Source organism: Lampris incognitus, chromosome 11 (genome assembly GCF_029633865.1).
Source record: "Lampris incognitus isolate fLamInc1 chromosome 11, fLamInc1.hap2, whole genome shotgun sequence".
Lineage (NCBI taxonomy): Eukaryota > Metazoa > Chordata > Actinopteri > Lampriformes > Lampridae > Lampris > Lampris incognitus.
In genome coordinates this window covers 59,647,780-59,673,432 of record NC_079221.1, presented here as the reverse complement: position 1 = coordinate 59,673,432, position 25,653 = coordinate 59,647,780, and the positions used below count along the sequence as shown (strand labels likewise).

Below are 25,653 nucleotides of genomic sequence, written 5' to 3'. Positions count from 1 at the left end.
ATCAAGAGTAGACCAGAGTCGGCTGCACGAAGGAGGTCATTAGTGATCTTAACTAGGGCTATTTCTGTGTTGTTTGGAATTGATTGGAATTGCCAGATTGGAATTTCATCTTAGTGAACACAGGTTCACCCAGGGCTGCATCCTGAGCCCCCTCTTGTTCACCCTGCTAACCCATGACTGTACTGCCAAATTTGACAACAACCACATCATCACGTTTGCAGATGATACAACAGTAGTGGGTCTCATCAGCAATAATGATGAATCTGCATACAGGATGGAGGTGGAGCAGCTAACGGCATGGTGCAAATCCCACAACCTCTCCCTGAATATAAGCAAAACAAAAAAGATGGTGCTTGACTTCAGGAGAGCCAGCAGGCACCATCATACACCGCTGACCATCGATGGCGCCACTGTGGAGAGGGTCAGTAACATAAACTTCCTGGGAGTGCACCTGGCGGACAACCTGACCTCAACCATTAGCACCTTGGCCATTGTTAAAAAAGGCCCAACAGCGGCTCCATCCCTTCCGGAGACTTAAAAGGGCAAGCCTCCCCATTCCAACCCTCACCACCTTCTACAGGGGCACCACTTAAAGCATTCTAACTTATGGTCTCACTTCCTGGTTCAGTAACTGCAAAGGGACAGAACAACACCAGCTGAACAGGATAGTGAAGACAGCTAGCAAGGTCATTTGTGCCCCTCTCCCCTTCCTGTTGGAGATTTACCATCATCACTGTGTTTGCAGAGTCTCCAGCATCATTAAAGATACCCACCACCCTTCTCACAACCTGTTGTTCCTCCTGCTGTCTGGGAAGAGGTACAGGAGCATCTGTGCTAAGTCCAGCAGAATGCTAAATAGCTTCTACCCACAAGCAGTCAGGATCATTAACATACTGTGTGTGTATGCCCCCCACCCCCCCACGGTCATGCCCATCCACCTATCCACCCCCCACCCCCTGCCAATCAGTGCTGGTCACTTGTTGACAGACACCGGCTGTCAACGACTGTGTTGTTAATTGTTTGTGCTTGTTTTGTTTTGTTCTCTCTGTTTTTATATTTTTATTTTTTCTGTTGCACTGCTGTGGTCTGGGAGAAATGGCATTTTTTTTTTATTTACATGCACAGGTACATAATGAAAATGTCAGTAAACTAAATCTTGAATCAAAGTGATTATTGTTATCAAGGTAGATGTGGAGTTGAGATGCAACTACCCTCTCAAAGATTTTGGAGATGAATGGTAAATTGGAAATAGTAGTTGTTTTGGTCAGTAGACTCTAAATTGAGTTTTTTCAGAGTTGGTCTGATTATGGCAACCTTCAGTGAAGTGGGAACTGTACCAGTGGACAGAGAGGAGTTGATGATGGAGGTTATCAGGGAGATGAGAGAGGGCAGCCATGTTTTAACTAGGGTAGTGGGAATTGGATCGAGGTGACATGTGGAGGTGCTAGACTTAGTAATAAGTTCAGAAATGTGATTTTCAGTTGGAAGACAGTGGATAGGGACAGTTTCATGGTGCTTGCTGATGGTAAGTCAGTCTGCATGATGTTAGCAGAGGCTAGCTGCTCATGAATGGTACTAATTTTGGAGTTGAAAACTTCAAAACAGCAGAGCATTGTTCATTAGAAAGGTTACTGTTCATATTGGTTTCAGGTAAATTTAGTAATCTTTTACCTGTGGAGAAGAGAGTTCCAGTATTCCCTTCAGCTGTACTGATATTTGCATAATAGGATGTTTTAGCTGTTGAAAGAGCATTTTTGTAATGGAGTATATGATCTGAATACATTTGTTTGTGAACGGCAAGTCCGGTCTTGATGCAACGTCTCTCAAGATGCCGACCTATAGCCTTGAGCTGACGTATTCAGGTGTGTACCAGGGAGCAATATGGGCAAATGAGACAACCCGTGTTTTCAGGGGCGACTTAAGTATCAAGTGCAGAAGATAAAATGTTCTTGTAGTAGTCCATAAGATCGTGGGCGCAGGAATGGGTTTGAGGTAATTAAACTGCTGAGCTCATCTGGATTAACATAGCTAATGTTGTGGTATGATATGGTACGATGCACCCTTGATTTACTGAGCAGTAGGTTGGAGTTTGATAACACAGCTTTATGGTCAGAGATGGGTAGTTCAGCAGAGGTGATGTTATATGGTACGATGCCAGAACAGCAAACTAAGTCAAGGATATGACCCTTAGTGTGGCCCCATCTCGCAACTTACAGCACTTGAAGGATCTGCTGTTAACTTTTTGGTGCCAGATACCAGAGGACACCTTCAGAGGTCATGTAGAGTCCATGCCTCGACGAGTCAGACCTTTTTTGGCAGCAACGGGGGGACCTACACAATATTAGGCAGGTGGTTTTAATGTTTTGGCTGATCGATGTATATATACATAGACGCTGATGAAACAAAACATTATGACCTCCTGCCTAATATGCTGTTGGTCCTCTGTGTGCCACCAAAACAGCATTGAACCGCCGAGGCATGGACTCTGCAAGACCCCTGAAAGTGTCTTCAAGAATAATTTATTGTCATTTCTATCATGTATTCGAGTACACAAAATAAACGGAATTTCGTTTCACCCAGCCCACAGCAGTGCAACACAAAAGATAAGAACAGATCCAAATTTCCACAAATGACACCACCAAAAACATACAAAAACAGAGGGAAGAAAGGAAAAAACAACAAAAACCACAAACAGTTAACAACACAGTCCACTCAGTGCAACACGGTCCGCAAACTCCACTGTCCAGAGAATGAACGCCAGCCAGGATGACTGTTGGAACTGCCGGTCTGCCTGGGCTAGCAGTGAGCTTAGCCTGCCCCGCTTCCGCATCCTGTCAGACCGCCCTCGGTGCATACTTTTCTGGCGCAGCTCCAGGCAAGGCCGTGGTCCTTGGGCCCACAGAGCAGCAGACCAAGCTCCCTCAGCTGATCCAAAACCAGCTCTCCCAGCCATCAAACGGAAAAAAAAAATCAAAGTTCAAACTAAAAACTTCACACAATGACACAAACTTATGACGCAGACGTAGACATGGACAAAGACACTGTATAGTCGGTACTGGGTGAAGCTGCTGCAAATGTACATCTGCACCGCCACCTTCCCACAGCAGGAGTGAAATCCATCTTGTCACAGCAGGACTGAAATCCATCTTGAAGTCCTTTAAGTTGTGAGGTGGGGCCTCCATGGATCAGACTTGTCACTCTAGCATATCCCACAGTTGCTCAGTTGGCTGGAGAGCTGGACAATTTGGAGGATAGGGCAACATCTTGAACACTTTATCATGTTCCTCAAACCATTGCTGAACATGTGCAGTGTGGCAGGGTAAGTTATCCTGCTGAAAGAGGCCACTGCCATCAGGGAATGCCACTGCCACGAAGGGGTGTACCTGGTCTGCAACGATGTTTAGGTAGATGGCACGTGTCAAATTGATATCCACATGAATGGCTGGACCCAGGGGTTCCCAGCAGAATATTGCCCAGAGAATCACACTCCCTCCACTGGCCTTTCTTCCCACAGTGCATCTTGGTGCCATAAACGGCATACACATACATGGCCATTCACGTGATCTAAAAGAATATGGGATTTATAAGACCAGGCAACCTTCTTCTACTGCTCCAAGGTCTAGTTCTGACACTCACGTTCCCATTGTAGGCACTTTCAACGGTGGACAGGGGTCAGCATGGGCACTCTGACTGGTCTGTGGCTATGCAGCCCCATATGCAGCAGGGTGCGCTGCACTGTGTGTTGTGACACATTCTTCCTGCAACCATCATTAAAATGTTCTGTGACTTGTACCACAGTAGACCTTCTGTCAGTTCAAACCAGACAGGATAGCCTTCGTTGCCCTCACACATTGGGCGCCCAACACCCTGTCACCGGTTCGTCACTCCTCGGACCACTGTGGGTAGGTACTTACCACTGCTGACTAGGAGAACCCCACACGCCTTGCCGGTTCAGAGATGCTCTGACCCAGTCGTCTGGCCATAACAATTAAAGTCCATCAGATCTTTACTCCTGCCCATGTCTCCTGCATCCAACACATTAACTACAACAACTGATTGTTCACTTACCATCTAATCTACCCACACCTTGACAAGTGCCCTTGTTTGGACATGATCAGCGTTATTCGGTTCACCTGTGAGTGGTCACAATGTTTTGGCTCAACAGTGTACATTCAGTAAGCATTACCATTTTAGGATAGATCTAAATATGTTAGCATGTATTTTCATGTACTTCGTGTGTCACGAGGTACCTGTAAGCTGTCTTTTGCAAGTAGTTCCAGATCAGGTAGATGATTGATGACTTCAGTGTAAACCTCTCTGCTCTCCAGAGTCTTCAACCACTAAAACAAAACACAATCAATATTACTCAAGTATTGCATATACAATGATTATACAAAAATATAAAAAGCCAGTACCATACTAATTCCACACAGCTGTATGTCTTACCAGTACACTGCCTTGCTGCTGCAAAGAACTGCCTGGAGGAAAGAAAGCTGTGGCACCACTGCTCACCTAAAAGTAAGAACAGAAATACTGATTAATTACAACTGCTACTACTGCTACCATGACTGCTACTATTAAAACTGTTGCTACTAACACCAGCACTACTACTTCTACCACCACTCCTATAACTGGTAACTGCTACTACCACTATTAGTACTACTATTGCTACCACTGCTAGCAGTGAAAAAATAAAAAATAAAAGAATCACAATATGCCTGTTATTTGTCATTCTATAGGTGTTTTTTTTTACTTTGGAAGTATGCAGCGTTAACTAATGTCATGGGACTGCAAGGCTACTGGACTTCCAAGTGAGAAGTGAAGAGGTTTTTAAGCTGATTGGGATGTCTGTATCAATCCAAAAAAGTGATATCAAATCATGTTTTCATGCATGCTCAATAATCCAGATAAGAAAGTCAAAGAAGGTGTAACAGGTCACGTGGACACAACGTTTACTGACAGAAACGTGTCACCATCATCTAGGTGACCTCTTCAGTCTCAGCTGACTGTAGGTACCTCACCCTTATAAACAATAGTGTCTCACCTGACTGTAGGTACCCCACCCTTATAAACAATAGCGTCTCACCCAACTGCAGGTACCCCACCCTTATAAACAATAGTGTCTCACCTGACTGCAGGTACCCCACCCTTATAAACAATAGTGTCTCACCTGACTGTAGGTACCCCACCCTTATAAACAATAGCGTCTCACCCAACTGCAGGTACCCCACCCTTATAAACAATAGTGTCTCACCTGACTGCAGGTACCCCACCCTTATAAACAATACTGTCCAACCCGACTGCAGGTACCCCACCCTTATAAACAATAGTGTCTCACCTGACTGCAGGTACCCCACCCTTATAAACAATAGTGTCTCACCTGACTGCAGGTACCCCACCCTTATAAACAATACAGTGGCATAACCACTCAAACCAATGCTCAGTTTCATATGCAAATAGGCATGAACATTAACTACAGTTTCCATGGCCATGTGTAATGTTCACAGAGGATATGGGAATGGTTGCAATCACAGCGTTGTAAGACAATAACAGAGTGTGGTTATCTTAACTGGGTGTTTGTCAAAGCCAGCAAGACCCCAAACAATGCACCAGCTGATCGAAGAGAGAAGGACAATGGCATAAACGTAAGTGTAAACCAGTGGTGCTTCCCTATGTGGCGGGAGTGTCGGAACAGTTGAAATGCATATTTTCCAAACACTGCACCTCAGTTGCTTTCAAACCCCAAAACACGCTGCACCAGAAATTGGTCCACCCCAAGGATCAGATCCCCCGGCACAAAAAGGTAAATATATGGGCGGCACGGTGGTCCAGTGGTTACCACTGTTGCTTCACAGCAAGAAGGTACTGGGTTCAAACTTCAGGCCGTGGCAGGTCCTTTCTGTGTGGAGTTTGCATGTTCTCCCTGTGTCTACGTGGGTTTCCTGCGGGTGCTCCGGTTTCCTCCCACCGTCAAAAACACATGCATGTTATGATTAATATCTGTCCATTTCTGGCTTTTCTCTCTATTTATGTCCATTGCCTGTGCCCCTGACCAAGGCAATGGAAAGAAAAACTGGAGTTGGTCCCCAGGCACTGCAGCTGCCTGCTGCTCTTACACAATAGGGTGGGTTAAATGCAGAGAACAGAGAATACAATTCGTTGTAAGAATACAATGACACATAAAGTGGTTTTCATATAGTGTAGCTGTTAAGAGCCGGGATGACTGCCGTGACTTGTACATCGGGGAAACTAAACAGACGCTGGTCAAGAGGATGGCACAACACAGTAGAGTTAACACGTCTGGCCAGGACTCCACAGTCTACACCATCTGCAGGCCAGGACTCCACAGTCTACACCATCTACAGGCCAAGACTCCACAGTCTACACCATCTACAGGCCAGGACTCCACAGTCTACACCATCTACAGACCAGGACTCCACATTCTACACCATCTACAGACTAGGACTCCACAGTCTACACCATCTACAGACCAGGAATCCACAGTCTACACCATCTACAGACCAGGACTCCACAGTCTACACCATCTACAGGCCAGGACTCCACAGTCTACACCATCTACAGACCAGGACTCCACATTCTACACCATCTACAGACTAGGACTCCACGGTCTACACCATCTACAGACCAGGAATCCACAGTCTACACCATCTACAGACCAGGACTCCACAGTCTACACCATCTACAGGCCAGGACTCCACAGTCTACACCATCTACAGGCCAGTGGCCACTCTTTTAGGGATGAGGATGTGCACATCCTTGATAGGGAAGAACGCTGGTTTGAACAGGGAGTCAAAGAGGCCATCTATGTGAAGAGGGAATGACCATCCCTGAACCGAGGGGGCGGGCTAAGAGTACATCTGTCACCATCTTACAATTATCATCATCGGCAGTCACTCGGGTTCAAGTATGACTGTCCTCCCTCTGGGTCCATTTGGGTCCTCAGGTGGGCGTAGAGGCCAATCCTGGAGCCACATAATGGGAGGACGCCTGTGCGTGACAGCTTTTTATATGGAGCGGCTGATGCACCTGCAGCCACCACATGGTCGTTGGCAGTGGGTGGCTAGAGTCCAATGGCATGGAGAACCAAGACAATTGGGACCACCCTCTGTTGCAGCCTTCATCCACGTTCACTGTCATTGTGACCCAGAGACATCTTACACCAGTTCCGCCATTGAGGTCTTTGTTGGATCGCACTTCATCTGGAACCTCCCCCTTGACCTATCCACCTTGGGAGACCCTACCAAGAGCCAAGCTCCACACAGCATAGCTTTTGGGATTTGGGATTTTCACCTGAAAGTGAGGAGTTTCATCAGGGGGTTGTAACATGTGGGAGGATCACGCTATTCCCCCCAGTTCAACTTTTCAACGTCCTCTCCGAACAGGCGCCCCGACTGACCAGAGGAGGCGCTAGTGCAGCAAACAAGAGACATACCCACATCCGATTTCCCACCCACAGACATGGCCAATTGTGTCTGTAGGGACGCCCAACCAAGCTGGAGGTAACAGGGATTCAAACCGACAATCCCCGTGTTGGTAGGCAACGGAATAGACCAGTATGCTACCCGGACACCTGCAAACTTATAAATTAAACTTACATCTAAATTAAATTAAATTTACAGAGATCAGTGCATAAATATGGACATTTGTAAGTCGGGAGTTCGTAACCCAGGGACTTCCTGTATCCTTCTCTCATTCCCATATGTGACTAATGTTTCTTCTGGTCTCTTCTGCCATGTGTGTGAATGGTGTGATGTGAGTCTCTCCAGTGTGCATGTGCAGCCCGTCCTCCTGTCACGTCTACATGCTGATGGTGGTCATGTGGCTCAGGTCCAGGGCTGTTCCGGTGGCATCTGGACACTGTTTGGCATCCTCCTCATCATGTTCTTCATATATTTCACAATTCCATTATAATTGTGTTATCCTCTTTCAGTGTTGTATTGTGTAAGTTGTGTAAACACAACATCTTGTCACATTGTGCGTTTTGGGAGGGAGATCCTCCTCTGTTGCTCTCCCTGAGCTTTCTCCCTGCTAAAGGCTTGACTTGACCATTACGTAAACAATAAGGCTTCCTGTACGTAGCATGACTTAGGCTGCACTGTGTTTACATTTACGTGTCTAGCAGGAGTTTAAATTCATGCAGTCACTTGATCACAAAGACAGGTTACAACAATGACACAAGTCCAACTCCCATCAAGCTACATATTTGCCTACCTCCATTAATCTATCCACCTGCCTATCCATCTACGGTACCTATCTCTCCATCACTCTAGCCACCTACTCATTTATCCATCGCTCTATCCACCTACTCATCTATCCATTGCTCTATCCACCTACTCATCTATCCATCACTCTATCCACCTACTCATCTATCCACCTACTCATCTATCCATCCATCGCTCTATCCACTATTCATCTATCCAACATTCTAGCCACCTACTCTATCCATCACTCTATCCACCCTCTCATCTGTCCATCACCACATCCACCTGCCTACCCTACTGTACTTATCTGTCCATCACTCTATCCACCTACTCATCTATCCATCGCTCTATCCACCTTCTCATCTATCCATTACTCTATCCACCTACTCATTTAAAAGCAGGTTAAAAACCTAACTTTTTAAAACAGCCTACATCTAAATTCAGTGTCTGTGTTTTACATATTTTGCTATTTTTATATATTCTGCTCTGTTGTTACTTTTAATTAATCAGTGTTTATGGCACTTTTATTTATTTATTTTAATAACTCAGTTTTAAACTTGTTTGTACTTTTCTAAAATTGGCCTGTACTTTTATTTATTTATTTTTTGTGAGGGGGGAGATTTTATTGATTTCATTGTTTTATTGTGTGGAGCACTTTGTGTTACATTTGTTTGTATGAAAAGTGCTATACAAATAAAATCTGATTGATTGACTCATTGAATGATCTATCCATCACTCTATCCAACTACTCATCTATCCATTGCTCTATCCACCTACTCATATATCCATCGCTCTATCCACCTACTCATATATCCATCACTCTATCTACCTACTCATCTATCTATCAGATAGCTGTTTACATTTAGTTTGACACTAGGGACTTATCATCCAGCAGGTTGCAGGTGATTAGAGAGCCTGCTAGGTTTAACTCTAGTGCAGATGTGAAGTCAAGCAGTTTAATTAATATGATTAGTCAGAAAATTTCTGATAGTGTAGATTATCAGCCTGATAGCTTGGTCTATAACACTGAGACTGTCTCCCTACCCTGCTGTATTGCCGCCAAGCTCTCCTCTCCTAAATGTGTGAATCACAATAATCTAATAATTATTCCTACCACTGGTAGTGGTGAAATGTGCATGCAACAAAGTACCTAATAATCTACAGAACCAAACAGCTAATGTTATCAAGAATGTGACCACATATCGTCCAAAGCGTCGGTTGCCAAAACTGTCAACAAGGTGTCTAATTCCAATTAATCTTTCACCTATTGGTAGCTCTAAAGCTCTGCCTACTACTGATCACTTCCACAAGACGCTTAAATTTGGTTTCATAAATATCAGATCACTGTCTACCAAAGCCTTACTAATAAATGATCTGATTCTTGAACATAGTTTCGATATGATCGAGTTTTGTGAAAAATGGCTGAAACTAAATGTTTTCCTTCCCTTAAATGAAGCTTCCCCACCTGACTATACGTATGCCAATGTAGCTCGGGCAAATAAACAAGGTGGGGGTGTTGCCTTAATATATAAATCTATTTTCAATCTGACTTCTAGACTTGAATCTAAATTCCAGTCTTTTGAGTCTCTTATTCTTGGTCCATCTCCCTCAGCCGTGAACAGACTCGGCTCAGTCCAAATTGTGATACTCTACCGGCCTCCTGGCTGTTACTTGTTATTTCTTGAAGAATTTAGAGAATTTGTCTCAGGCCTTGTTACTCACTCTGATGAGATTTTAATTCTAGGTGATTTCAATATTCATCTGAATAAGGCTGCTGATCCTCTAAGTAAAGCCTTTCTGGCACTAGTTGATACTTTTGGGTTCACTCAGTTTGTTCAAGAGTCGACTCATTGCAGTGGTAACACCCTTGATTTGGTTTTATCTAAAGGAATAGCTGTTTCTGATCTGAATGTCTTGCCAACCACATCTGCTGTGTCAGATCATTTTCTCATCAAATTTGAAGCATTATTGGCCTGTCCAGATAATGTCAGCACAGATGTAATTGCCACATCGGTCCCTCCACTGTAGCTGCACTTGGCCAGGAGCTGCCTGAAGTCTTGGCTCCTTTCACTGTGGTAAATGACTCTGTTGAAAATGTCACTAGTGACTTAAATGTGGCCCTCTCTAGTCTCCTCGATTCAGTTGCACCTCTCACTACCAGAGCTAGGCGACTAAAGAGGCCTACACCCTGGTTTAATGATGAGACACGTGCTCTTAAGCGGACCTGCAGGAGACTGGAAAGTAAATGGTGAAAATCAAAATTGGAAACTTTTTACCTATCGTGGCACGAGTGTTTATCGAAATACAAGCGTGCCTTATCTACTGCAAAAACATCGTATCTCTCTCACTTGATAAATATTAATAAACATAACCCCAGATTTCTCTTTGACACTGTATCTAAACTTACTAAAAAGCAGCCGTCTATTAGCTGCTCACCATTCACAGCCCATGATTTTCTAGATTTTTTCTGCAAGAAGGTTGATGAGATCTTAAAACAAAATTGGTTCTTCAATTCCATCTACTCCTGCAGATCCTGTCTTACCAAATTCCTATCTACGCAATGAATCACTGACAGTTCCAGTTATTACAGCTTTTGAGACTATTTCTCTTCATACTTTGACTAAGTTCATGTCAGCCTCTAAACCAACTGCTTGCCTACTTGATCCCTTACCAGCAAAACTTTTTAAAGACCTCTGGCCTTTTCTGGGACCTACAATGCTAGGCATTGTTAATTTATCACTTACTACTGGCATTGTTCCCAGCAGTTTTAAGACCGCTGTGGTTAAACCTCTACTTAAAAAACCGCACCTTGATCCAGGGTCTCTTAATAACTATTGGCCAGTCTCTAATCTTCTATTCTTCTCTAAAGTACTAGAGAGAGTTGTGCATCAACAACTTTCGACCCATATAAAAAAAATCCATCTATATGAACCTTTTCAGTCAGCTTTCAAGCCCTGTCACTCCACTGAAACTGCTCTGACCAGAGTGGTAAATGATCTTCTACTGGCGATCAACTCTGATTCCACTTCTGTGCTTCTACTACATGACCTCAGTGCAGCCTTTGACACCATTGATCACTGTATACTTTTAGATAGATTAAATTGTAATTTTGGTGTCTCTGGCTTAGTGCTCTCTTGGCTTAAGTCTTACTTATCTGGAAGAACACATTGTGTCTGCTATAGTAATATTATATCAACATTTTCTGACATTAAATATGGTGTACCTCAGGGCTCAGTACTTGGCCCTCTACTTTTCTCTCTTTACATTACACCTCTTGGCCAAATTATACGCAGTTATGGAATAAATTTCCATTGCTATGCTGATGATACTCAGCTGTATGTGCCTATAAGGGCTGATGATCATACTCAAATGACTAACTTAGAGGCCTGCTTGGCTACCGTGAAAAACTGGATGTCACTTAACTTTCTGCTTTTAAATTCCGATAAAACCGAGATGCTGGTCATTGGCCCTGCTAGACACAGACACCAATTTGATCAAGTAATGATAACAATCGACAACTCTGTGGTTTCACAAAGTGTGGCAGCCAAAAATCTTGGTGTTATGTTTGATCCCAGCCTTTCCTTTGATAAACACACTAAAGAAATCACCAAGACTGCCTTTTTTCACTTAAATAACATAGCTAAAATTCGGGCTTTTCTCTCCATGGGTGATGCAGAGACTCTAATACAGGCATTTGTTTCATCCAGACTTGATTACTGTAATGTTCTGTTCTCAGGTCTGCCACATTCTAGTACTAAAAGTCTTCAGATGGTTCAGAATGCTGCTGCTAGAATCCTAACTAAAACTAGGAAATTTCACCATATTACACCAATTCTTGCCTCTCTTCATTGGCTTCCTATCCATGTTAGATCAGAATACAAGGTGCTTCGGCTGACTTATAAAATCCTAAATGGGCTTGCTCCATCCTACCTGTCTGATCTCCTTAAACCTTACATGCCATTGTTGTGGAATAACCTGCCTGCTGCCATCAGACAATCAGAGTCTGTTGAGTCCTTTAAATCCAAACTTAAAACTCATCTTTTTGCCTTAGCTTACAATTAGTTGCCTTTAAGTTGAGTGCTTCACAACCTGTACTGCATGGTGGGTCGGTTTTCTGTCTCAATTAATTTACCAACCACTGTTCTGCCGACGAGATTATAATGACCAATTGATGGCTTAATTGATTATGACTAATGACTATGGCAAACTGTTCTCTTCTCTCACATGTCTTTTCGCTCTCTCTCTGAATGATGTCTTCTCCTTTCTCTTTCTGTGTGTGAATGGTGTCATGTGAGTCTCCCTTGCATGCACGTGCAGTCGGTTCTCCTCCCAGGTCTCTGTGGTGATGGTGGTCACCACTTGGAAGCTGCCTGCCCTTCCCCTCATTACATTTTCTTTTTATAAATCCATATAATTCTTTTTTTACATGATGATGCTGGTCGCGTGGCTTGGGTCCTGGACTGTTCCAATGGCGTATGGACACTGTTTGGCATCCTGCGCATCATATTCTTCCTAAATTTTATGTCCATTATAATTGTGTTATCCTCTTTCAGTGTTGTATTTTGTAAATTGCGTAAACGCAACATCATTGCGCGTTATCCATCTTGGGAGAGAGATCCCTCCTCTGTTGCTCTCCCTGAGGTTTCTTCCTGTTTTTTTTCTCTCTGTTAAAGGTTATTTATTTAGGGAGTTTTTCCTTATCCGATGAGAGGGTCTAAGGACAGGATGTTGTGTTGCTGTTAAACCCACTGTGGCAAATGTGTAATTTGTGATTTTGGGCTATACAAATAAAATTGATTTGATTTGATCTGATCTGATCTTTCCATCACTCTATCCACCTACTTATTCGTCAATCTGTCCATCTTGCTATCTAGCCATCAATCCTACCATCTTCCTGGAAGCGATGCAGGTATGCAAAGGTGTGGCTCTTACCTGGAAACTGTGGCAGAGCTCTCTCTGGGAAGTGCAGTCCATCCACCCAACTTTAACTAGACCATCCTACATGCACACACACACACACACACACACCAAAATGTTAATAAAAAGGGGCATTTCTCTTGAATGTATTCAACCGACAAAATTAAGACTGAAGTAAGTCAGCAGTTCCCGGAGTCGAGGTTATTCTCTTGTATCCCACACAGCCAGCAGTTCCTTCAACAATGATAAACAGTAATTAACTACTTCTATACAATATTGGCTCATGTGTGTTGAGCTGTTATTTGTTTGGCCTTGTGTTTTTAAATGACACAGGCCGTAGAGTTTGTGTATGTGCGCGAGCTGCCCAGCCACTACGCAAGACAAAGCAACATGTGGCTACGGCTGCAGTGTGATCAGTAAAGCTGGGAGAAATAACCAGTTGTGTTGTTAAGATTAACACTCATCCCACATCATTTGTGACTGGAACAGGAAGCAGTTATGAATGATACAGTTGTAAAGACATAGGGTGTTAAACATCATGTCAGGCCAATGGTAACGTTGATGGTACAAGTGCTGGTTGACAACGCTGCTGCAGTAGTGGCTCGCTAGTCAGCACCGTCATCCAGTCGTCAGTCTGTTGGACTTGTTGAGGGACAACCGAGTCTTATGCATGTGGTTAGCGCTGAAATGATTACATCTATTGGAACAGTTAACACGGAGACCCATTCGGCTGTGTTGATATGTGAAGCCTGTGTGCTACCCTTACAACAAAGTAGTTTATTCAGGTGTGCTATTAGTATACCTATCTTGAACTAGAAATCAGTCAGTGTACTTCAGTTTACCTTTTAAGTACTTATCAGAGATATACTAAACAAAATTATACTTAAGTATACTTACAAGTAGTATACTACTAGTACATATATTTGAACTTTACTTGAACTTACTTGACGTTTACTTAAAAAAATAAATGTCAAGTAGACTATCTTTTGAAAGGGTATTCAGAGGTTCTGATTCATTCCCGTGTGATGATAATGGAAATGGTCATGTTAGGTGCAGCAAAATAACTGTTGTGGTTACACCTCCCCGGCACGTTCAAGCCACTCCCCCAGCTCGGACGTTCAGGAAACATCCGAGCGCTCGGCTCGCGCTCTGAGGAGACGAGCGCTGCGCTGCACCAGGTGTTTGCCATCATCCATCAGGCACACCTGCGGCAACCAGGCAGTCCTCTACAAGAAGTCTCCCAGAAGGCCTCTCTGTGCGTCGACGTACTGAACCCGGCGGTAAAGCTCTGACAAGCCTATTCCAGTGATTTTCCTGCTTATCCTTTTCTCGTGCCTATTCCCACGCTGTTGTTTTGTTCCTCAGTATCTAACCAGCCGAGTGGCCGCCCCCCTCACGGCACTAACTTCCACCCTCCGCCCCTTCTCTTGGACCCCAGAGGCAGAGGTCGCTTTCTCGCCCTTGAAGGGACTGTTTACGACAGCTCCGGTGCTCGCTCACCCTGACCCGTCCAAACAGTTCATCGTGGAGGTGGACGCGTTGGACACGGGCATCGGAGCTGTCCTCTTCCAGCAGTCAGAGGAGGACCAGAGAGTCCACCCATGCGCCTTCCTCTCCTGGCGTTTCAGCCTAGCAGAGAGGAATTATGACATCGGTAACAGGGAGTTGCTGGCGGTCCATGCCGCCCTGGAGGAGTGGAGACACTGGTTGGAGGGGGCGAAGCAGCCGTTCGTTGTGTGGTCAGACCACAAGAATCTGACCTACCTGCGAACAGCGAAGAGGCTTAACTCCCGGCAGGCGCACTGGGCTCTCTTTTTCAGCCAGTTCAACTTCACCCTCAGCTCCAAGAACACCAGGGCAGACGCCCTCTCCCGCCTGTTTCCAGAGGGGTCCCCTGACGCACCGGACACCCCTGACACCATCCTTCCCCCAGCCCGGGTGGTAGGGGCGGTCACCTGGGCTATCGAATCGGTGGTGAGAAGTGCTCAGCGCGCCCAGCCCGACCCAGGCAACGGACCCCGGAATCGCCTATTTGTGCCGTCCACCGTCCGGTCCCAGGTGCTGGAGTGGGGGCACTCCAGCTGGTTCGCCTGTCATCCTGGCGTCCACCGGCCCTCATCCGCAGACGCTTCTGGTGGCCCACTATGGAGGCGGACACGAAAGAGTTCGTGGCCGCCTGCCCCACCTGTGCCCGCAGTAAGGCTACCCATCGCCCGCGGGTGGGTCTCCTGCACCCCCTCCCTGTCCCCGGTCGACCTTGGTCACACATTGCCTTGGACTTCGTGACTGGCCTCCCCGTGTCCCAAGTTAATGATACTATCTTGATCATTGTTGACCGGTTCTCTAAGGCTGTCCATCTTGTCGCTCTTCCCAAGCTCCCCTCTGCGGCTGAGACAGCGAACCTCCTCATCTCCCATGTAATCCGTCTCCATGGGACATAGTCTCCGACCGTGGTCCACAGTACACTTCTAAGGTGTGGCAGGCCTTCTGTAAGGGGATTGGGGCCACGGTCAGTCTCTCCTCTGGATACCACCCCCAGACCAATGAGCAGGCGGAGCGGGCCAACCAAGCCCTGGAGGCGGCCTCGCGTTGCGTCACCACCAGCAACCCCGCCTCCTGGAGCAAGCATCTACACTGGGTGGAGTACTCCCTGAACACCATAGAGATCTCTGCCACCGGTTTGTCCCCCTTTGAGTGCTCCCTCGGTTACCAACCCCCTCTGTTTAACTGTCAGGAGTTGGAGTTGGCGGTCCCATCCACCAGGACCTATCTCCGCCGGTGCCGTCACATGTGGAAAACTGCCCAGGCCGCTATGCTGCGGGCCACAGAGCGGTCCCAGCGCAGCGCCAACCAGCGGAGAGTGTCAGCCCCGGCCCATCATCCTGGCCAGAGGGTGTGGCTACTGGCCCGGGATCTCCCTGTCCCGACACTCTCCCGGAAGCTGGCCCCTCGCTACGTCGGTCCCTACACCATTGACCGCATCATCAATCCCTCCACGGTATGTCTCCTCCTCCCTGCCTCACTTAAGATCCATCATGTGTTTCATGTCTCTCACCTCAAACCGGTAGCCTCCAGCCCCCTGTCTCCCCCTGGCCAAGCTCCTCCACCTCCCAGGGTCCTCCACGGTGGTGATTTGGTATGGGACGTCAACTGACTACTCGCCGTTTGCTGCCAGGGCCGGGGTTACCAATACCTGGTGGACTGGGTTGGTTACGGGCCCGAGGTTCGCAGCTGGGTGCCCCGGTCCTACCTGGCCAACCCTGCACTCCTGAAGGAGTTCTATCGGGCCCACCCCAACGCCATCGGATGGTCGCCCAGTGTCTCTCGTAGGAGGAGGGGGGGTCCTGTTGTGGTTACACCGCCCCGAGCTGCCTCCCTGGCACGTTCAAGCCACTCCCCCAGCTCGGACGTGCCGGAAACATCCGAGCGCTCGGCTCGCGCTCTGAGGAGACGAGCGCTGCATTGCACCAGGTGTTTGCCATCATCCATCAGGCACACCTGCGGCCATCAGGTGTGCCTCTACAAGAAGCCTCCCAGAACACCACTCCGTGCTTCGATATACTGAACCCTGCGGTAAAGCTCTGACAAGCCTATTCCAGTGATTTTCTTGCTTACCCTTTTCTCGTGCCTATTCCCACGCTGCTGTTTTGTTCCTCAGTATCTAACTCCTGTGTTCCTGTTTTTCTGTGTTTCGTCTCGCTGTTTTTGTTTTCCCTCAAGACCCTCCCTCTGCGACTCCCCGCGTCTCCCTCGCTCCGCGTCCCCAGCGACCTTCACATTTTCCCTGGACCTCTCCAGCGATCTCCCTCCACGTCTCTCTTCCTGGACTTCTCTCTGTTCGGACTTGACTTCCAGGATCTCGGACCCAGACTTCCTCGGACAACCCCTTGCTCTACGGATTCGGACTTTGGTAGCCAGGCACACGCACATCGTCACAACAACCCCCACCTGAGATTCCCCTGTTATGATCCCTGTGGCAGTATTGTTTATTTTCCTGCATTAAAATCGCCTTCGGGTTTTCTCGGTGCTCTGTGTCTGTCTGTCCTTTGGGTTTCACTACATTGGCCTCTGGTCTTCATTCATGATATGTAACAATAACTTTGTAGTTTCTGGTGACCATTCCACTGCTGTCAACATCCAGTATCTGCATACCGACTAAGGTCTGTCACTGGTCTGCTCAATGTCAGTAGTCTCAAACGGCCCATGTCAAATCTTTTTGTAAGACACGTGTGAATAAGCTAATCGCTGTAAATCACATTTCGGCGGCCTTATGTATACGAAATAGGTAGAGATTGTACAGAAAATGGCGTGTCTTCTATTGTAACAGGTGTCTGAAATTCAGATTTGACCAGAAATGTAAAGCGCTTTGAGTGGTTGTTGCAGCTAGAAAAGCGCTGTATAAAATGCAACTAGATTGATTGATAACTGACAGATGTATCTTTGTTTTTAAAGGGAACAGATGAAAAAGAAATTACTGACATTGACAAAAGATTTAAGAGTAAGAAGTCAACAAACTGCAATGGTATTTAAATGTCGCTAGTTAAAGATATTGAGTGTGTGGTGAAACCTCTTACATATATATATGCAATCAATCTCTGAAAACTGGTGTGTTTCTATGTAAAATGAAAATGGCTAAAGTCATACCCATATACAAGGCTGGAGATACATACTCTCAAATTACAGACTTGTTTCTTTACTTTCACAATTCTCTAAAATACTGGAAAAAAATATTCTATTCAAGGTTGGATGACTGCATTACAAAACAATGTACTGTGTGAAGAACAATATGGATTTAGAACCAATAGGACTACATCATTTGCACTCATTGATTTTGTGGAGAGATAACTGCTATAGAAAAGAAAGAATATGCTGTAGGAAAAAATAATCTTATTTGTAGATGACACAAACCTACTTTGCAGTGGGGACAACTTGGAACAACTTCTGGATACAGTAGGAAATGAGCTGGAGAAACTAAAGAGTTGGTTTGATTCAAATAAACTAACACCAAATCTAAACAAAACAAAATTTATAATATTTGGGACTCGGTCAACAAACTCAAACAAGAAGCTCATGACAAATGATGTAGAAATTGAAAAAGTGTCGGAGATCAAATTTCTTGGAGTAATAATAGACAATAAATGATGTTGGAAGCCACATATAAAGTATATTAAAGCAAAAATATCAAAGTCTCATCTCATCTCTGCTCATCTTCAGCTGCTTTTCCGGGATCGGGTCGCGGTGGCAGCAGGCTAAGTAGGGCACTCCAGACGTCCCTCTCCCCAGCAACACCCTCCAGCTCCTCCTGGGGGATCCCAAGGCGTTCCCAGGCCAGATTGGACATGAAGTCCCTCCAGCGAGTTCTGGGTCTATGCCGGGGTCTCCTCCCAGTTGGCCGTGCCCGGTAAACCTCCAAAGGTAAGTGCCCAGGTAGCATCCTAATCAGATGCCCGAACCATCTCAACTGGCTCCTTTCGATGCGAAGGAGCAGCAGCTCTACTCCAAGCTCCCTCTGGATGTCCGAGCTCCTCAACCTATCTCTAAGGCTGAGCCCAGACACCCTACGGAGGACACTCATTTCAGCTGCTTGTATCCGCAATCTCACCCTTTCGGTCACTACCCAAAGCTCATGACCATAGGTGAGGATTGGAATGAAGATTGACTGGTAAATTGAGAGCTTTGCCTCCCGGCTCAGCTCCTTCTTCGCCACAACAGTCGGGTACAACGTCCGCATTACTGCTGATGCTGCACCAATCTGCCTGTCAATCTCCCGCTCCGTCCTACCCTCACTCGTGAACAAGACCCCGAGATACTTGAACTCCTTCACTTGAGGCAACAACTCATCCCCAACCCAGAGGGAGCAATCCACCATTTTCCGGTAGAGAACCATGGCTTCAGACGTGGAGGTGCCATCCCAGCCATTTCACACTCATCTGCAAACTGCCACAGTGCATGCCGGGGTTGTGTTCTGATGAAGCCAACAAAACCACATCATCTGCGAAGAGCAAGATGCATTTCTGAGGCTCCCAAAACAGACACACTCCTCACCTTGGTTGTACCTTGAGATCTTGTCCATGAATATCACAAACAGAATCGGAGACAAGGGACAACCTTGGCGGAGTCCAACACCCACCGAAAACGTGTTTGACTTTGTGCCAAGAATGCGGACACAGCTCTCACTGTGGTTATACAAGGACCGTATGGCTTGTAGCAACTGCCCCGGTACCCCATACTCCCGCAGAACTCCCCACAGAGTGCCCTGGGATACATGGTCGTAAGCCTTCTCCAAGTCCACAAAACACATGTAGACTGGCTGGTCAAACTCCTATGCCCCCCTCAGCACTTCCGCAAGGGTAAAGAGGTGGTCCATTTTTCCACGGCCAGGACGGAATCTGCATTGTTCCTCCTGGATCTGACATTTGACAATCGGTCGGAGCGTCCTTTCGAGCACTCTAGAGTAGACTTTCCCTGGGAGGCTGAGCAACGTGATGCTCGGATAATTGGAGCACACCCTCCGGTCCCCCTTTTTGAATATGGGAACCACCACCCCAGTCTGCAACTCCACAGGTGCTGTCCCTGACCTCCACGTGACGCTGAAGAGGCGTGTCAACCAAGACAGCCCAACAATGTCCAGAGTCTTCAGCATCTCAGGGTGATATATCAAAGTCAATTGCAATATTATATAAAGTCAAAGCTCTCCTGCATCAACCAGCACTATACACCTTGTACTGCTCCTTCACACTTCCAGACATCCCCTACTGTGTGGAGGTGTGGGGCAACACATACAAACAAACACACAACCAATCTTCATCCTTCAAAGAAAAGTCACAAGAATTGTAAACAAAACCACTTACAGAGAGCCTACAAACCCACTCTTTACCAAACTGAAAGCACTAAAATTTAAGGATTTGGTTGACTTCAAAACAATTCAAATCATGTACAGAGTAAAAAATCAGCAGTTACCAAACAGTGTCCAGAAGTTGTTCTAGATGAAGGGAATTAAACACGATCTCAGAGGAATATGTATATTCAAAAAACAACTAGTGAGGACAAATGCAAAACTTCATTGTATATCCATCAAAGGAGTCAATCTATGGAACAAGTGTAGAAAAGAAAAAAAGATGTGGACATCAATAAGTAAGTTTAAACATAACATGTTGAACAGACGTAGGATGGATGAACAAAGAGGTGGATGGAATAACATGATGTGTGAGGTGCCTTGCTTGACTTGTGCTGTTTTGTTTATTTATCTCTATGCATTGGCATTACTTTTCTCTAGTTTCTTTCTTATACGAATTTTGTGTTTAGTAGGTAGCTTCCTGTTCTCAGTTTGTTACTAGCTTTGAGCTTAGCCTAGCTTAGCAGCTAGCTCTATTACATTCGCAGTCAAAGCAGCCTCGTTAAAATGATGGTTTGTGGTGACTGCTCCGTAGTTACAGACAGGTTGTCTCTACTAGAGAGACGTGTCCGTGAGTTAGAGCAGCTGCTTTCGGCTAGGATTACGTTAGATGTGACGGGCACTCCAGATAGCCTTAGGCCTGCTACTGTTAGCACTAGCTCAGTAGCCCCGGGCCTGACAGCAGGCCTGCTATTGTTAGCACTAGCTCAGTAGCCCCGGGCCCGACAGCAGGCCTGCTATTGTTAGCACTAGCTCAGTAGCCCCGGGCCCGACAGCCGGCCTGCTATTGTTAGCACTAGCTCAGTAGCCCCGGGCCCGACAGCAGGCCTGCTCTTGTTAGCACTAGCTCAGTAGCCCCGGGCCCGACAGCAGGCCTGCTATTGTTAGCACTAGCTCAGTAGCCCCGGGCCCGACAGCAAGCCTGCTATTGTTAGCACTAGCTCAGTAGCCCCGGGCCCGACAGCAGGCCTGCTCTTGTTAGCACTAGCTCAGTAGTCCCGGGCCTGACAGCAGGCCTGCTATTGTTAGCACTAGCTCAGTAGCCCCGGGCCTGACAACAGGTCTGCTATTGTTAGCACTAGCTCAGTAGCCCCGGCCCTGACAGCAGGCCTGCTATTGTTAGCACTAGCTCAGTAGCCCCGGGCCCGACAGCAGGCCTGCTATTGTTAGCACTAGCTCAGTAGCCCCGGGCCCGACAGCAGGCCTGCTCTTGTTAGCATTAGCTCAGTAGCCCCGGGCCCGACAGCAGGCCTGCTATTGTTAGCACTAGCTCAGTAGCCCCGGGCCTGACAACAGGTCTGCTATTGTTAGCACTAGCTCAGTAGCCCCGGGCCTGACAGCAGGCCTGCTATTGTTAGCACTAGCTCAGTAGCCCCGGGCCTATTGAGCAGGGATTCGGCTTCGTTGATAACTGGCCTTCCTTCTGGGGCCGCCCTTACCTGCTGACAGCGGACGGCATTCACCCTACTGGGGACGGCGCCGCTCTTTTGTCTAGCAATACAGACAGCTGTTTACATTTAGTTTGACCCTAGGGACTTATCATTCAGCAGGTTGCAGGTGATTAGAGAGCCTGCTGGGTTTAAATCTAGTGCGGATGTGGAGTCAAGTAGTTTAATTAATATGATTAGTCAGGGAATTTCTCATAGTGTAGATTATCAGCCTGATAGCTTGGTCTATAACATTGAGACTGTCTCCCTACCCTGCTGTATTGCTCCCAAGCTCTCCTCTCCTAAATGTGTGAATCACAATAATCTAGTAATTATTCCTACCACTGGTAGTGGTGAGATGTGCGACAAAGTACCTAATAATCTACAAAACCAGACAGCTAATGTTATCAAGAATGTGACCACATATCGTCCAAAGCGTTGGTGGCAAAAACTGTCAACAAGGTGTCTAATTCCAATTAATCTTTCACCTATTGGTAGCTCTAAAGCTCTGCCTACTACTGATCACTTCCACAAGATGCTTAAATTTGGTTTCATAATTATCAGATCACTGTCTACCAAAGCCTTACTAATAAATGATCTGATTCTTGAACATAGTTTTGACATGATCGAGTTTTGTGAAAAATGGCTGAAACCAAATGTTTTCCTGCCCTTAAATGAAGCTTCCCCACCTGACTATACTTGTGCCCATGTAGCTCGGGCAAATAAACAAGGTGGGGGTGTTGCCTTAATATATAAATCTATTTTCAATCTGACTTCTAGACTTGAATCTAAATTCCAGTCTTTTGAGTCTCTTATTCTTGGTCCATCTCCCTCAGCCATGAATAGACTCGGCTCAGTCCAAATTGTGATACTCTACTGGCCTCCTGGCTGTTACTCACTTTCTTGAAGAATGTGGAGAATTTGTCTCAGGCCTTGTTACTCACTCTGATGAGATTTTAATTCTAGGTGATTTCAATATTCATCTGAATAAGGCTGCTGATCCTCTAAGTAAAGCCTTTCTGGCACTAGTTGATACTTTTGGGTTCACTCAGTTTGTTCAAGAGTCGACTCATTGCAGTGGTAACACCCTTGATGTGGTTTTATCTAAAGGGCTAACTGTTTCTGATCTGAATGTCTTACCAACCACATCTGCTGTGTCTGATCATTTTCTCATCAAATTTGAAGCATTATTGGCCTGTCCAGATAATGTCAGCACATATGTAATTGCCACTCGCCATATTGAGCCCCCGCTCTAGCTGCATTTGACCAGCAGCTGCCTGAAGTCTTGGCTCCTTTCACTGTGGTAAATGACTCTGTAGAAAATTTCACTAGTGACTTAAATGTGGCCCTCTCTAGTCTCCTCGATTCAGTTGCACCTCTCACTACCAGAGCTAGGCGACTAAAGAGGCCTACACCCTGGTTTAATGATGAGACACGTGCTCTTAAGCGGACCTGCAGGAGACTGGAACATAAATGGCGAAAATCAAAATTGGAAGCTTTTTACCTATCGTGGCATGAGTGTTTATTGAAATACAAGCGTACTTTATGTACTGCAAAAACATCGTATCTCTCTCACTTGATAAATAATAAACATAACCCCAGATTTCTCTTTGACACTGTATCTAAACTTACTAAAAAGCAGCCGTCTATTAGCTGCTCACCATTCACAGCCCATGAATTTCTAGATTTTTTCTGCAATAAGGTTGATGAGATCTTAAACAAAATTAGTTCTTCAACTCCATCTACTCCTGCAGATCCTGTCATACTAAATTCATATCTACACAATGAGTCACTGACAGTTCCAGTTATTACAGCTTTTGAGACTATCTCACTTGATACTTTGACTAAGTTCGTGTCAGCTTCTAAACCAACTGCTTGCCTACTTGATCCCTTATCAGTAAAACTTTTTAAAGACCTCTGGCCTTTTCTTGGACCTACAATGCTAGACATCGTTAATTTATCTCTTACTACTGGCATTGTTCCCAGCAGTTAAGACAGCTGTGGTTAAACGTCTACTTAAAAAACTGCACCTTGATCCAGGGTCTCTTAATAACTATCGGCCAGTCTCTAATCTTCCATTCTTCTCTAAAGTACTAGAGAGAGTTGTGTATCAACAACTTTTGACCCATATAAAAGAAAACCATCTATATGAACCTTTTCAGTCGGCTTTCAGGCACTGTCACTCCACTGAAACTACTCTGACCAGAGTGGTAAATGGCTACTGGCGATCGACTCTGATTCCACTTCTGTGCTTCTACTACTGGACCTCAGTGCAGCCTTTGACACCATTGATCACTGTATACTTTTAGATAGATTAAATTGTAATTTTGGTGTCTCTGGCTTAGCTCTCTCTTGGCTTAAGTCCTACTTATCTGGAAGAACACATTGTGTCTGCTATAATAATATTATATCAAAATTTTCTGACATTAAATATGGTTTGCCTCAGGGCTCAGTACTTGGCTCTCTACTTTTCTCTCTTTACATTACACCTCTTGGCCAAATTATACGCAGTTATGGAATAAATTTCCATTGCTATGCTGATGATACTCAGCTGTATGTGCCTGTAAGGGCTGATGATCATACTCAAATCACGAACTTAAGAGGCCTGCTTGGCTACTGTGAAAAACTGGATGTCACTTAACTTTCTGCTTTTAAATTCGGATAAAACCGAGATGCTAGTCATTGGCCCTGCTAGACACAGACACCAATTTGATCAAGTAACGATAACAATCGACAACTCTGTGGTTTCACAAAGTGTGGCAGCCAAAAATCTTGGTGTTACGTTTGATCCCAGCCTTTCCTTTGATAAGCACATTAAAGAAATCACCAAGACTGCCTGTTTTCACTTACGTATCATAACTAAAAATAGGTCTTTTCTCTCCATGGCTGATGCAGAGACTCTAATACAGGCATTTGTTTCATCCAGACTTGATTACTGTAATGTTCTGTTCTCAGGTCTGCCACGTTCTAGTACTAAAAGTCTTCAGATGGTTCAGAATGCTGCTGCTAGAATCCTAACTAAAACTAGGAAATTTGACCATATTACACCAATTCTTGCCTCCCTTCATTGGCTTCCTATCCATGTTAGATCAGAATACAAGTTGCTTCTGCTGCCTTATAAAATCCTAAATGGGCCTTCCCAATCCTACCTGTCTGATCTCCTTAAACCTTACATGCCATCTCGAGCACTTCGTTCTCAAAATACAGGGCTCCTGTGTGTACCCAAAGTTAAAGAGAAGTCAGCTGGTGGCAGGGCCTTTTCCTATCGGGCTCCATTGTTGTGGAATAACCTGCCTGCTGCCATCAGACAATCAGTCTGTTGAGTCCTTCAAATCCAAACTTAAACCTCATCTTTTTGCCTTAGCTTACAATTAGTTGCCTTTAAGTTGAGTGCTTAACAACCTGTACTGGATGGTGGGTTGGTTTTCTGTCTCAATGAATTTACCAACCACTGTTCTGCCGACGAGATTATCGAGTATAGATTACAGAGTATAGATTATGACTAATTGATGACTTAATTGATTATGGCTAATGACTATTGCAAACTGTTCTCTTCTCTAACATGTCTTTTCTCTCTCTCTCTGAATGATGTCTTCTCCTTTCCCTTTATCTGTGTTTGAATGGTGTCATGTGAGTCTCTCTTGCATGCATGTGCAGTCGGTTCTCCTCCCAGGTCTCCGTGGTGATGGTGGTTGCCATTTGGATGCTGCCTGCCCTTCCACTCCTCACATAAGTTTTTCTTTTTTTACATGATGATGCTGGTCACGTGGCTTGGGTCCTGGACTGCTCCGTTGGCATGTGGACACTGCTTGGCATCCTGTGCATCATGTTCTTCATAAATTTTATGTCTGTTCTCCTCTTTCAATGTTGTATTATGTAAACTGCGTGAACACAACATCCATTGCACGCTGTCCGTCTTGGGAGAGAGATCCCTCCTCTGTTGCTCTCCCTGGGGTTTCTTCCTATTTTTTCTCCCTGTTAAAGGTTTTTTTTAGGGAGTTGTAATGTGGTCCAGACGCAAGGCGCGTCTCTGCCTGAGTCTACTGGCAGGGTTCAATCAGCGCTCGTTGAGAGCGCAGCTACGCACCAGAGGCTCATCGGAGATCAGCGCACGTGAAGCCAATCTGCAGCCAGCTATAAGAGAGGACGCTGACGTGCAATCGGTGCCACATTGTGCCATCTAGTACGAACC

At 45.7% G+C, this 25,653-nt stretch overlaps 1 protein-coding gene across 2 annotated transcripts in view; it reads right to left on the bottom strand.

Annotated features, from left to right (window-relative positions):
- dnajc10 (DnaJ (Hsp40) homolog, subfamily C, member 10) overlaps nucleotides 1-25,653 on the bottom strand; it is a 180,212-nt gene that overhangs the window by 80,983 nt on the left and 73,576 nt on the right. For both annotated transcript variants that reach the window (XM_056289401.1, XM_056289402.1), the window contains exons 10-12: nucleotides 13,155-13,220; nucleotides 4,447-4,512; nucleotides 4,251-4,340 (exon numbers count right to left, since the gene is read on the bottom strand). In XM_056289401.1, the coding sequence (XP_056145376.1) occupies nucleotides 4,251-4,340; nucleotides 4,447-4,512; nucleotides 13,155-13,220 (222 nt within the window). The remainder of the gene's footprint in view (nucleotides 1-4,250; nucleotides 4,341-4,446; nucleotides 4,513-13,154; nucleotides 13,221-25,653) is intronic.